The 14,595-nt window shown below is 44.2% G+C and overlaps 1 protein-coding gene across 2 annotated transcripts in view; it reads left to right on the top strand.

The window, feature by feature from the left end:
• The window catches only part of tmem63a (transmembrane protein 63A), a 32,870-nt gene extending 18,766 nt beyond the window's left edge, over positions 1-14,104 (top strand). For both annotated transcript variants that reach the window (XM_015948048.3, XM_054748291.2), the window contains exons 3-23: positions 1,377-1,456; positions 1,581-1,659; positions 1,733-1,770; positions 1,848-1,990; positions 2,103-2,154; positions 2,238-2,346; positions 2,430-2,500; positions 2,634-2,714; positions 5,320-5,437; positions 5,512-5,645; positions 5,820-5,963; positions 7,233-7,386; positions 7,460-7,566; positions 7,655-7,741; positions 7,945-8,007; positions 10,689-10,851; positions 10,966-11,071; positions 11,184-11,351; positions 12,268-12,383; positions 12,458-12,508; positions 13,785-14,104. In XM_015948048.3, coding sequence (XP_015803534.3) covers positions 1,377-1,456; positions 1,581-1,659; positions 1,733-1,770; positions 1,848-1,990; positions 2,103-2,154; positions 2,238-2,346; positions 2,430-2,500; positions 2,634-2,714; positions 5,320-5,437; positions 5,512-5,645; positions 5,820-5,963; positions 7,233-7,386; positions 7,460-7,566; positions 7,655-7,741; positions 7,945-8,007; positions 10,689-10,851; positions 10,966-11,071; positions 11,184-11,351; positions 12,268-12,383; positions 12,458-12,508; positions 13,785-13,925 — 2,205 coding nt within the window. In that variant the 3' untranslated portion in view covers positions 13,926-14,104. The remainder of the gene's footprint in view (positions 1-1,376; positions 1,457-1,580; positions 1,660-1,732; positions 1,771-1,847; positions 1,991-2,102; positions 2,155-2,237; positions 2,347-2,429; positions 2,501-2,633; positions 2,715-5,319; positions 5,438-5,511; positions 5,646-5,819; positions 5,964-7,232; positions 7,387-7,459; positions 7,567-7,654; positions 7,742-7,944; positions 8,008-10,688; positions 10,852-10,965; positions 11,072-11,183; positions 11,352-12,267; positions 12,384-12,457; positions 12,509-13,784) is intronic.
• The last annotated feature ends 491 nt before the right edge of the window (positions 14,105-14,595 follow it).

Here is a 14,595-nt window from a genome sequence, read left to right as displayed (position 1 = left end):
AAACCAAAAGCCTTTTATGAGTCTGAACTATTCCTTTTCAGGTTGGTTAACATCGTAGAGATCGGAGAGGCTAGCCATTAGCATGTCTCGGAGAGTCGCTAGTCAGCTAGTGGCCAGCCTAGGCACGCTAATGGCTAGCCTCTCCAATGCCAACACCAGCCCGTCCAGGCTAACGCTAGCCTATCAATGCTAATAGACAGCAGAGGGAGTGCTTGAACCAGTCAATGACCAGCCGAGGGCTGCTAGTCCCTAGCGTATCTAGTAGTAACACCGGTAAAGGTGCTATTTCTCAGTAAGCAGCGCCAGCCTCTCCGTTACCGGCGCCAGCTTATCATTAATCAGATCGGTAGTTAGCTTCAGAATTTATATAGCCTCCTGCTGCTGGGCAGTAGTCTTAATTTTGGCCCCCATGCCGCGCCATACCCATCCCCCTTTCCCGTGAACATACCGGTAATGTTGATGTCTGCTGAGATTAGGAACGGGCCTTTATTACACCGGCTAATGTAGGAGACCCGGCCGGTGATTGAATACAGGCCAATATTAGGCCTAGTCCACACGTAGCCAGGTTTTCTTTAAAAAACGAATATCCGCCCCTCCAAAAACTTGCATCCACACCACCTCGTTTTAAAAAAAAAAAACTATCCACACGTACCCGGATAAATACGTTGTTAAGGACATGCCAGACCTGTAGGCGGCAGTACTTCCTCCGTTCTTAACCTCGTCCTTCGTCTGTGGTCTTCCACAAGGAGCAGTAATTCCGCTTGCAAAAACAAACAAGCAAACAGCGCTTGGACAACTGATAAAGCGAGCGCAGCTCTGAGGGCATCCATGCTGTCGGCTAGTGTAAACACAGGTCGCACACGTGATGTCAGCATGTTTTTGTCGCGGAAAGTGACGTTGCGGACCTTAAAACTCCGGTTTTGTCCGTCCACACGCAGACACCCAAAACGGAGAAAACGCAGATCTTCACTTTGGCCGGAGTTTTTAAAAAGATCCGTTTTCGTGTGAAAAAAACTCAGTTTTCGTGTGGATGACAGGCCAAAACGTAGAAAAATATCTACGTTTTGGCAGATCCCCGGCTACGTGTGGACAGGGCCTTAGAGGGCTGTCACATGTATTACGTCGAGTCACGTGGTTGTGTGACTCGAGGTGGTACAGCTTCGTAAAGTGACATGAACGTAGCCAACCTACACACATCTTTTCTTTTTTAATTATTGATTTTACTGACATGGGAAAACGATATTGATTAGAAACAGAAATTTCGATGATGATACATTTTCGATATATCGCCCAGCCCTAAGTTGAGGCTTTATTTGTTCATTGTACAGAATCATGTCATACCTGCACTAAACCGCCTCTCTTCTTGAGTCTCGCAGGTGTTGCTGATCATTTTCTCGATTATCAGAAAGAAGTTCTGGGACTACGGTCGATTAGCTCTGGTTGCAGACAGTGATGGGTCAGTTTAAGAGATTTTACCTGCTTTACCCTACAAATGAAGTCACGGGAGTTTTGTAAACACACCAATTAGAATATAATAATTTAGTGATTTTAGCTTTTGTTTGATCGAATCTTTAAATCAGGTTCAACGAGTCAACGCACCGCCGCTACGGTCGTATGCCATCCACAGCGTCCAACGTGGATGACGCCGAGCACGAATCGGTACGTGCGGAAAACCTCACCTTCATCATCAGAAGCTTTTGTTTCTCCTCATCGTGTTTCTCTGTTTGTTCAGGGGTACTTCTCGTGGCTGTCCTACAGCGTCAGAATGGAGTGAGGGTTTATTTTATTGTAAATATGTTTTGTCACTCCTAGAATCCGAAATCTGATGGTATATGTTTGTGTTGCAGCGAAGAGAAGATCAAACAGAAATGTGGCGTTGATGCGTTACACTACCTGTCCTTCCAGCGTCATCTGATCATCCTCTTGGTGGTCATCACTGTCCTTTCCCTCGGAGTCATCCTGCCGGTGAATCTGACTGGGAAACTGCTGAGTGAGTTTCTGTCACACTTCTCTCTCGTCCACAAACAGAGATCAGAGTTCTTTTATGAACAACTTGAACATCTTAGAGGAAAAAAAAACTTATTTAGTTCCTGTTCTTGCAGGAAATGATCCTGTGAGTTTTGGACGGACAACAATTGGGAATCTGAGCACTGAGTAACTACCGTAATCCATGATGTAAAGTTTAATTCTCTCTTGGAACAAAAGCATTTAGTTTATAAGGAAATGTTCCTGTCCAGGAACGACCTGTTATGGCTGCACACTGTGTTCGCTGTGATCTACCTGGCCCTGACCATGGTGTCTCTGAGGCTGCACACATCCAAGATGAAAGACCTGCGCAGGGACAAGGCGAGTCTCTCTGACCGAAAGACCGGATCTTGGTGGATGAGAAGTTTTTAAATGTCTAGTTTGGAACATTTTTCCGTCTGCAGGCCAGAAACACCTTGTTTATTTGTTCAGTCCCTAAAGTGGCAACAGCGGAGGATGTAAAGGACCATTTCAGGTGACACAGTTACCGTAAATGATAGTATTAATGTGTATCACATATTTTGTTTTTATTATACAATTTTTGTCTTGATGCCCCTGTTTGCTTAACCATCACCAGCTGTGATCCACCTGGTTGTGTTTGTCCTTAGGGAGGCGTATCCTCAGTGGCGGGTGTGTTCTGTTACTCTGGCCTATGATGTGGCCAAACTGATGCACCTGGATAAGGAAAGGTGAGACATCAGTGAAGACATTTTCTGAATCATGGGAAACATGTTGTATGTATGAACGAGAGAGAAAGTTTTAGTGGGTGATAGTGTGTGTGTGTGTGTGTTAGCAGGGACATACCATCAGTGTTGTGCCTGAACTCGTGCATTGAACGAATGTTTGTGAACTCGTTCGTATTTCGCCTGATGAACGTACAATTGAATACGTTCGTCCTGGCGTGCGTAAAGTTTTTGAACGAGTTCTTTCGCCGTTCTAGCTTCAGATCTCCACGGAGCTTTTCCGGAGCTAAAGCCTAGCCTAGCCTAGCCTAGCTTCCATCCATCTGATGCGGCTCTCTGTGCTTGTAAAATAATGAATGGATATTTAAATAAAATGCTTTATATTTTACTGCATTAATTTTACATCTGTATGTCAATTCTAAATGTAAAGATTGTCTGCGTAAACTTGAACAGGTCCAGCCCAGTCTTACTGTGAGACCGGGTTGACGCGTCACGCTTGTGCGTAATCATAGGCGCTGTCTGAGCTGAAGACGATGTGAGATTCTGGGATTCTCCTCAGACGGCTCCTGGATGCGTCGCCACATTGGAGACAGGAACAAGCGCTATTCAGCCAAAGTTTCATAATCAGGGAACATTTTCTAAGTGACCAAGTCTCTCTGAGAGACCGGGTTTGGAAAACACTCGCTTCAGTCGGAGGAATCTTCCTGCATGCGCTCTGGTTCTGCGACGCGCTCCAAGCCCCTCTCCACATCTTCAGCTCGCTGTGCACCTTACGTACGCGCTGACAGCGAGCTTCGCTGAGCGGTGTCCAGCTCAGATGTTCAGATGGGAATCTTTTCTTGAGTGATTTAGCTACATCTGCGATGTGCGTAACGAATAAAATGTCAGTTCGTCTGCATGCGTCGGGGTAATTCTTTCTATTCTTTCTCCGTCAAAATAAACGGTCAAATACAGGAACTATCCGGTCAACACAAGCCCTGCTTTTAACTGTTCTGTTTTCTTGTGAAAATAGATAAAATTAAACTTGATTACCACCAGAGCCAGGCGCACTGCACCGTTATCTCCGTCGCTGTAAATGAGGGAAAAACAAAATGATCGGATCCTTTTCTGACCTTCCCCACCTACAAAGTTTAATTACGACAATCAAACGTGACCGAGCCTGGATTTGTATTCTGAACAGTCTAAACATGTTTTAAAAAGAAACGTATGACAAAAGGGGCACCTGCTCAGTAAAACCACCAACAGGGTGAAAAATATCTAAATATTGTAGCAGAGACGGGCTACAACTTCTGGATCCACTTTATATAAATCGTTTTATTGATTATCGTCTTATGAAAGATAGCTTTGACGTACACGAGCGACCGGTACCGGCTGCTGTCACCTGTTGTGATTGGTTAAAGCAGCTCTCAGATGTCTGAGGGTAGGCCCCGCCCACAACACCGCGGCTGCAGTGGCTCCCAGTGTTTTCTTTACTGTGGGAAACGGGTAATAATTAGCCTGGCAAGCCAGACTAAATAAATGTATTATTTAGTCTGGCCACGCTCCATTGACGGCTCTCGGTTGTGGGGCGGGTTCTACCGTTGTCTTTCAAATGATCTCCGCATGCTACTGGACAATGAATGTGACATACTCTTGTTTCACTCTGTTGCATCATCCCACCCACCAGGCATATAGAGTGTCCTGATTGGCCCACAAAGCGGATAAAGCTCTGTGATTTGTTCACTAAGCAGATAGAGCACTATGATTGGCCCACCATTATGGACCAATCACAGCTCTTAATATGTTTGAAACCCCTCTAGAGAGCTGTGATTGGCTAGCCAGAGTCCTGGTAGGAGCTGCTGAGGTTCCAATGGAGCATGCCTAGACCATTCTTTGCAAAGCAAGAATTTGGTCTAGTTCACTAGGCTAGGTAATAATGGCTCTTGGATGGGAACAGGTTGCCGACCCCTGGCCTAGCTAAAACCAGCTGTTAACCACAGAGTTTATAAAATGTAGAACCCGCAAATGCGGCCAAACATAGGCAGTAGCGGTTGGTGCGGTGTCTACTCCTCTGCGTCTATGATGTGTGCAGGAGTCAAAGTTCATTCAGAAAAATTGAAAAGAGACTTAAGTAAAAGATTATAGATTTTTTTAACGTTTTGCACTTTCAATATTGCACTTTGAGTTTGCTATCACAGCCTGCTCCCTAAGATTGTTTAATAATTTCCCATAAAAAAGATGTTTTCCTCATGTTATTGAGAATAACTGTAGGGTAAAAACTGCAGCTGAGTGTGGACTGAACGGGTGCCAACTATTGGAAAATTATTTCGTAAGTTACGAAGCCACTGAGGCCATCTTGTGGCCGAAAAGGGGCAGAGCATGTAACACCAACCCTGACGTTAGCGGCACAGCGTACTGCTTCTAGGCCGCGGCTGGTCCGAATCACCCCCATAGGCTAGAATGGATTCTATTTGAAGCAGCGACGTTCTGCTGCCGTTCCACGCCACTGATGCCTCCAATGTGAAGTAGGGGTTGATTTGTGTTGCTGAATGCAGAAAAGAGCTTACCTCTCACATCTTTTACATAACAAATCCTGAAACGTGGTTCCGTATCATTGTTTTTAAACCTATAGGGTGCGAGCTGGGAAAAACCTGCGGTACTATGAGCGGGTTCTTGAGAAGACAGGGCTGCGTGGGCTGATCAACCCGCGACTGTGCAGCAACATCTGTTGCTGCTCCAGCTGTGAGAAAGTGAGCATTAACGCGACAGTTTTTAACGTTTATTCAGCAGGTTTTTCTCATTAATCATGCCGTTGTTCTCTCAGGTTGATGCCATAGAATATTACCGTAGTAAAGAAAAGCAGCTGCTGGAGGAAATGAGGCGGCAGACAGAAGAAGTACCAGATCATCCACTGGGGATGGCATTTGTCACCCTACAGACCGAAGCTATGGCTAAGTAGTACGAGACCCCTTGTTTATCAGTTTAGCATCACTAGAGTTCAACTATATTACAAATCTAATGGAAACGCATCATGTGTGAGTATCATGCCATTGTCAGCACGTGACTCCTTATTCTAAGACTTGTGTGTTAAAGCTATTGAGGTCACTAACCGCTGCTATTTGTTCACATCAGCATTCTGAAAGACTTCAATGCTATCGAGTGTAGCGGGATGAAGTGCTGCGGAGGGCGAGAGCCTCAGCCTTCGTCCAAAAGCAAAACTCTGAAAGTGAACCGGTGGCGGGTCAGCTTTGCTCCACATCACAGAAGTGTTTATTGGTAATCTTCAAACGCCTCATTCTGCCACAGAGCTCCGGGAGTTGACGTTACTTCTCCCGGCATGCAACAGCTCAAATTGAAACGGCGCCATCTTGGCAGGCAGAAGCCCGCAGCTGGGCTATTTGTTACTGTTAGAAAAGTCAATCAGACGGGAAATATGGTAGATTCCTGTTGTGCCCCAGGATGCAGAACAGACGCGGACGACATAAGGAATGAGCCATCTACAGGATTCCCCGAGATCCGGAACGCCGCAAACGTTGGATCATTGTAATAAAACGCGCTAGTGACCGGGCTTAAATGAAGCTGTGGGATCCCGAGAGTAAAAGGTTTTCGCTTATGCAGCAACCGCTTCATATCAGGTATTTAAACCAGCGTTTCCTCAACTGTGTATGGTATTTATTTTAAATGCTTTTATTACGAGTCTTAGTGGGCTTCCTAAACTTATTTTGGCGTGGCTTTTTCTGTCTTATTACTCACAGCAACAACTAAACATCACGTAAAACGTTGCCTCGTGAGTTCTGCGTGCTGCCGTTTACGTGTTTTATGATCACAGCAATTAACCGGCTAAGCTGTATTTAATTTTAAGCAATGGTTGATCAATTGTCAGATCACACATAAAAAGCACTTTGGATTGCTATTATCTGTCTCACCGAGACAGATCTCAGACAGATCCTGAGACGCTCCTGCCTGACATATTTATTTTATTCACAGACTAGTGATTCCTCTTGGTGTTCAGTTTATACATTCAAACAGCACAGCACTCTATTTAAACTACTTACGTGTAAATCTGTTATTTTTCCATCCATCCATCTATTTTCCTCCCCTTATCCGGAGTCGGGTTGCGGGGGCAGTAGCCTAAGTCGAGAGGCCCAGACTTCCCTCTACCCAGCCACTTGGGCCAGCTCCTCCGGGGGAATCCCAAGGCGTTCCCCGGCCAGGTCCGCTCCGACAGCTTCTGGAGTTTTAAAAAAGTATCCCAGGGGCACGGTAAGGGTCGGAGATGTTTAGTCTATTTAATTTCTGACTATATAAAACGATTTCTTTGGTTTTAAAGTGTGAAGTAAACTCCGACGGAGTAAAATCCAAGCCGACCCCGATCCTTTTGTTTACCTTTGTTGCCTGCCAACATGGCGTCTACTCTCTGAGAGTCACGTGACGTCCGGAGCTCTATAGTAGGGACAAAAGTCTAATCAGGAGCATAGAGGTGCATCAGTTTGGTTCTTTGTCTGCAACTTCCTGTTTCTTTGCTTCTTTCTCCAAACCCAACAGGGAGAACCTTTCAGTACGAGGTTGCTGCTGGTTCATCCGCTGTATCGGAATAAACATCTCTGTTTTTATCGTTCTCACCTTCCTGACTACTCCCACCATCATTATTAACACCATGGACAAGTTCAACGTGACCAAGCCCATCTACTATCTTAATGTGAGGCTAAGTCGTTCAGATGTTTCACTTGAAGGATTTTAAATCTTCATGAAAGTTTGTTTTCTCTTCTTAGGACCCCATCATCAGTCAGTTCTTCCCAACTCTTCTGCTGTGGTCCTTCTCTGCGTTGTTGCCTACAATAGTGTACTACTCTACACTTGGAGAGGCACACTGGAGCAAGTAATACACACACACACACTGTTAGGGAGTACACTGAATGGTTTCCATTCCAAAAGTACAATTTCCTGCTCTACTGCCTGTTTCCCAGGTCAAGTGAACAGCTGAGCATGATGCGTAAGTTGTACTTCTTCCTGCTCTTCATGGTGCTGATCCTCCCCTCGCTAGGACTCACCAGGTAATTTTGATGAAGCTTCAACTCACGCTGAATGTAGTTGAACTCAAAAAATGCATGGACGCTTTATACTGGTGATGCCGCTGTTCGTCAAAACCTTTAAAAACATTTAGTTGGAATGCCTTCTCTTGTATTAAAATTGGGATTTGAGACACTGCTTGTTCCAGGAGAAACTTAGATTATTTTTATCTGTTGTTTCTCTTTAGTCTTGCTTGGTTTTTCCGCTGGCTGTTTGATAAAACGTTTCTTGGTGGAGAAATACGATTTGAGTGAGTATCCATTTTTGTTTTTGCCCCCTGTCATTTTACCTTCTCTGAAATGATCTTCAAATGCATTTTGGAAAATTATTAGAAGGAAGTGCGTTACAGAGATAATTACTGGTTTTCGTCGTCTTCCTCCGCTTATCCGGGTCCGGGTCGCGGGGGCAGCATCCCAACTAGGGAGCTCCAGACCGTCCTCTCCCCGGCCGCCTCCACCAGCTCCTCCGGCAGGACCCCAAGGCGTTCCCGGAGCAGATTGGAGATGTAACCTCTCCAACGTGTCCTGGGTCGACCCGGGGGCCTCCTGCCGGCAGAACATGCCCGAAACACCTCCCCGGGGAGGTGTCCAGGAGGCATCCTGACCAGATGCCCAAACCACCTCAACTGGCTCCTTTCGATCCGGAGGAGCAGCGGTTCTACTCCGAGCCCCTCCCGAATGTCCGAGCTCCTCACCCTATCTCTAAGGCTGAGCCCGGCCACCCTACGGAGGAAACTCATTTCGGCCGCTTGTATCCGCGATCTCGTTCTTTCGGTCATTACCCAAAGCTCATGACCATAGGTGAGGATTGGGACGTAGATCGACCGGTAAATCGAGAGCCTGGCTTTCTGGCTCAGCTCCCTCTTCACCACGACAGATCAGCTCAGCGTCCGCATCACTGCAGACGCCGAACCAATCCGCCTGTCGATCTCCCGATCCCTCCTACCCTCACTCGTGAACAAGACCCCGAGATACTTAAACTCCTCCACTTGAGGTAGGACCTCTCCCCCGACCCGGAGTTGGCGAGCTACCCATTTCCGGTCGAGAACCATGGTCTCAGATTTGGAGGTGCTGATCCTCATCCCAGCCGCTTCACACTCGGCCGCGAACCTACCCAGCAAGAGCTGAAGGTCAGAGCTGGATGAAGCTAGGAGGACCACATCATCCGCAAAAAGCAGAGACGAGATTCTCCCGCCACCAAACTCGACACACTCCACACCACGGCTGCGCCTAGAAATTCTGTCCATAAAGGTAATGAACAGAACCGGTGACAAAGGGCAGCCCTGGCGGAGTCCAACCCTCACCGGGTTTTATCAAATTAATTGACATCCAGTTTGTTAGATGATGAAAGGTACAAAAAGTTAACATTTTACAATTAAATTATCATAAGCTGTTCAATATCTCGGTCATGTTTGAAGGAAGGTTGCGTTCAAATAGATTCCCTTCTCAGCCGGCTTGGTGGAGGTCAGTTTTTCTCCATTCAAAAAGGCCAAAGAGGGACTCGGTCATTGTTTACAATCTGTCCCACTTCCATACATCCTGGTTCCAGGGCCAGTCATATTTGAGCCCATGGGGTGGCCAATGCCCAATCCCAGTACTCGCACTTCCACCCTTTCGCCCTTCAATTGCGCGTTCCAGTCCAGGGGTGCGAGTGCGTAGGGTGTCTCGATCCTCAAGTGCGGAAGCGGACCATGGCCCTTTTGCACCCTTTATCCACACTTCGCTCAAGTCCGGATCGATGCAGACTTTGGCGAAGGGCATTACCCACAATCCATTGCTCCGTGAAAATTTTATAAGAAGGCAGAACAATGGCTCAAGGGCTGTTTCTGAAAATATTTAAAGGAAAGAAGTTCAAAACGAGTAATGATATTTATTCATGCTCTGAATATTTTAGATTAAGATTTAGTGTGAACAACAATGAATGTAAATTTTGTCAAGAAATTGTTTGTTTTAAAGTTGTTAATAAAGTTTTTTTAAGTAGCACAAACAGCGACCTGTGCAGGGTATCCGCGGGTCCTTAAAAAGTCTTAAATTTGCTTTTCCAAATTTAAGGCCTTAAAAATCCTTAAAAATGACAAATAATTGTTAAATACAGTTTCCAAAGATGTTAAATTACCAAAGACCCAATTAATAAGACTCTTATTTCTAAATTTTTTTTGTGAATTTCTAGTTTGTGTTCAGCATTTTTTGTGTACGACATTTGCGTAAGTGGAACCGCACACATTCAGCTGGTTGTGAAAGGGGGCTATTTTTAGATGAGCACACTAGCTGGTTAAGCTAGTGTGAGCTTGCGCCATGAGGAAGTGCAAGTTTAATGGTAACTGGATGGTTAATCCCACGTTCGCAACGTGGTTAGCACCGGTTCCAGGCAATAGCTGGAAATTATAGCTTAAATTTAATTGGAGAAAAAAAAAGCTTAAATATGGTCAAAGTGGCCTTAAAAAAGGTCTTAAAAAGTCTTAAATTTTGCTCCCTTAAACCTGCAGATACCCTGTGCGTGTCGCGGTCGACGACACAGTGCTTGCTGTCGCACCGGGGAGTTTCCAAAACATGTTTTATATAAAGCCCGTGAACACATTTAGTGTAAATCATCACACTGGCATAGACCACGTCTTGAACTCGTCTTGATTTAGTTAAAAAGAGTCGAACAGAGAGATATGAGAGCTTTGGGAGTGATCGGTGATGAAATCAAAACTGGAAAACTGAAAACTGAATATTTATTTACTGTTGCAGTTTCTGAGATTTTATAAACTTGTCTCCAGTTTGAACGGACCATTTTGTTGTAATTCAGACTTATAGCTTGCACGATTTCCTCACACTTGAGTGCTTTTTAGTCCCTAGTGGCCAAAGCTCACTAACACATGGAGCTTATCTCTGGTTATTATCAGAAATGTTTGTTCTCTTTGACTCCTCTCTCCTTTCAACACGCCAGGTGTGTGTTTTTACCAGACCAAGGTGCGTTTTTCGTCAACTACGTGATCGCGGCCGGCTTGGTGGGATCTGGGATGGAGCTGTTGCGGTTGCCAGGGTTACTGCTTTACACCATACGCCTGATGGCTGCTCGTTCTGCTGCTGAAAGAAAATACGTCAAAGAGGTTTGGTCTTAACTACCATCAGCATCGTTCCATCAAAAATACAAACCAGTTCCCACTTCAGACTAAAATATTCATCGGAAAAACGCTAAATAGTTTTTTTTTCTTTGTTGGTAGCACCAAGCCTACGAGTTTGAATATGGAGCCATGTACGGATGGACTCTGTGTGTGTTCACTGTCATCATGGCTTACAGCATCATTTGTCCCATCATTGTGCCTTTTGGTACGTCTTTGGTTACATATCCCGGTTGATTCTCAGTCATCTACATCATAATCGTTGTCAGCTAACCTTTAATATTGTCTAGCTAAAAATGACCCTGTGTTTGTCTCATCAGGCCTCCTCTACATGTTGCTGAAGCACCTGGTGGACAGACACAACTTGTACTTTGCTTTCTTGCCCACTCACCTTGACCGCCAGGTCCATCTGGGAGCTGTCAATCAAACTCTGGCTGCACCAATCATCTGCCTGATCTGGCTTTACTTCTTCTCTGTCCTCCGAGCAGGTTCGACACGAGAGCGTTACTGGTGATGGAAAAATTAAATGATCTGGTTCATTTGGAACCTAACTCATTTTGAACCCTGTGGATGAAGTTGGATGCATTCAGGTTCAGAAAATGTTTGTAAATATAAAGATTTAGCAGTTTTATTCCAAACTTCTGCCTAAGATATTAAAACAGTTGAAGTCTAATGAGCTTTGAAAGAAAAGCGTCTGGACTTCTTTGAGTTGCTTGAAGACGTTTCACCTCTCATCCGAGAGGCTTCTTCAGTTCTAAGGTCAAATGGTGGAGAGTCCCAGATTTAAACCCAGTGGGGGTTTCCCCCCGAAGAGAGAGCAAAAGACCCCCTGATGATCTTCTACATAAACACATTGAGGGTGGGTGTGGGTCCTATTCAGCCAGAGTTTCGGGTGAGCTCATTGTGAAACCTGGCCCCACCCTATCATGTGAATTCCTGAGCTCAGATGGCCCAGGATATGGGCCTTCCCAGATGCCTCAACACCCACGCATATCCTTTTCTGCGCATATCTGAAGTTATCATCCATCTATCGGTATCGAGGTGAAATCCTCAATATATGGTGATATTGATTTTAAGCCATATCGGCCAGTCTCAGGCGGAGGTATGAATGAGAAATATGATCCAACATTCACGTCTGTCAGCGTTTAAAGGGATAGTTCAGATCTTTTGAAGTGGATATTTTAGAAAAGCTATTTTTGTTTAAAAACGTCACCGTTTTAGTGAATTTTAAACGTCCTTTTTGACATTTTTATTTGTTTTTACATAAGAAATTCAATGTTTGTCTTTATTTCAGCAAATTTTTATTACATAAATATCAAAAGTCGTAATTTTTTCTATTTCAAATCACTTTACAAATTATTTTACTATTATAACTTTGTGACGGTTTGAAATACGCTTTTCCAGGTTTCAAGACTTCAACGTCTCTGTTCACCTTAGTGGTGCTGTGCGTCACAGTGGTCTTCTCCCTCCTCATCACCTGCTTCGGCCATCTTAAATACCTCAGCCCCCTTAACTACGAGGTGGGTGTTTCCTAGTGAGTGAAGGTGATGCTGTCGTGTCATCCCTCGCTCTGATGCCTCCTTTTGTTCCTCAGGTCACGGAGCAGGATGACAACACGGCAGAGGGAGTGGAAAAAAACATACAGGTGGAGAACTTTAATTCCACGACGACGTCGTTTCAAACACACTTCCTGTTGACCTGGAGTTACCTTGTCTGTTTATTGTTCCTATTATTCATGTTCCTGGTGTTATTTATGAACTAAGACGTTATTGGTGCACCAGCTGCTGCAGGGTAGCGATGGGTACCGAATTCGGTACTTTTTAAGGTACCGACCGAATTCCATAGTACCGACTGAGCACCGATTCACGTTATTTGAGACGGTGCCTCGTTTCGGTACCCGTCCTTCATAACGAGAACTTGCCTAGACAGCTGCGCATGCGCAAGAGCGTTATGTCGTCGGTCGCTGCGAGCGAGTTGTAAACAGAGCAGCATGGTAGAAAGAACGCACGCTAACGCTTGGGTCCACTTCACTAAATGTGATGGGTAACTGGGTGATGATGAAACCAGCGACAGACAACGATCTAAGTGAGACATCCTCATCTTAATCTGCTCCAGTAGGTAAATAAAATGTTTAAGATAACGTTAGCTTGATATGTTAGCTTCCGTTCCGCTAATGGTGCGTTCGCTTTCTCCTCGGAACTCCGAATTTCCAACTAGAAGAACATGAACGCGCTCTAAAGTTTGGCTTCACTTAACTAAATGCGACGGGTGATTGGGTGAAGATGAAACCAGCGACAACGATCTAAGTGTGAGGCATCATCATTTTAATCTGCTCCAGCAGCTAAATAAACTGTTAAGATAACCTTAGCTTGATATGTTAGCTTCCATTGCCACCATTGTTATCAGCTAATGGTGCGTTCGCTTTCTCCTCGGAAATTCTAACTTCCCAGTAGGAAAAATCAAATGAAAACGGACGGTAAAAGGAATGAAGATACACAGTAAATTTAGTTCACAGTAAAGATGTTTGCTTCAGTTTAATTATCAGCTTATAAAACTACAAGGACGATGTTAAAATACAAACAGTTGAATGTTATTTATCGTGATATTTATCAAATATGGTTATATATTGAGAAATATATATATTTAATTATAAAAGAGAATTAAAATATTAAACACTCAAAAGTATCTAAAATTGGTACCGTTAAGTACCGGTATCGATTCCTAGGTACCAGGAATTAGTACTGAATCGATTCAAACGTCAAAGGTACCCATCCCTACGCAGAGTGGATGACTATTCTAGATAATGCAACACATGAAGGGTTATATGCAGTAAATATTAGTGGTTTTAAAGAAAATGTTTATTTTTGCATTAGAGAAGTGCGAAAATAAAAAGTAAAATTGTTTATTTGATGTTTTGGCAGCTTTACCTTCCAAGAGTGCTCGACAACAAATCACCCGTTTGTGCCACAGAAGAGCCTCAGAAAGCGAAGACTTATGGTTCTACAGAGGGAAGCCCAGTTCACGGCTTCGGTCCAGTGGAGAACACGTCATCGGATTGTTGACTTCCTGGACTTCCACGCTGAGTCAAAACCAGGAAGCTAAGATCCACAACTCCACTCAAACGTTTGGCGTCGCTTAGAAAGGCTCTTGTTTTTTATTCATTTAGACTAAAACATAAGAAAGGAACAGGACTCACCGCTGTCGCGTCTGAATGTCTGTTTCTGTAGCTGGATGTTCTTTTCAGGGTAGTTTTATCTTTTTGTTTGTGGGAAACTAAAACTTATTCAAGTGATCTTAATGTTCAACGGTTATACCAACAGTTCCGATTATCATCAACAAGTCTCACACACACACACACACACACACACACACACACACACACACACACACACACACACACGCTGTTTTAGTTTGAGGGATTTTATTCAGTAAAGAAATGTTTTACTGGCTTTTATTTTATTGTAATTTAGCACTTTGAGTGACTTGAGTTAAACGTCACAAAGCAAAAAAGAGTCACAAACGAATATTTTACCATAAAAATCTGCCAATCAGAACGAGCCACGACGGTGAACTGATCATGTTGATAGTCACGCGTGTAACACGGACACCAAAGAACCTTCCTGATGGGGAAAAAGAAGTAATTTGCACTATTTGTTTTTGTTACGTTATAAAATGTTTGTTTAGATTATATTAACAAAACAAAATACTTTTAAATGAGAGTTCGTAACTTCG

The sequence above is a fragment of the Nothobranchius furzeri genome, chromosome 2 (assembly GCF_043380555.1).
Source record: "Nothobranchius furzeri strain GRZ-AD chromosome 2, NfurGRZ-RIMD1, whole genome shotgun sequence".
NCBI lineage: Eukaryota > Metazoa > Chordata > Actinopteri > Cyprinodontiformes > Nothobranchiidae > Nothobranchius > Nothobranchius furzeri.
This window is presented reverse-complemented; position numbering and strand designations above follow the sequence as displayed.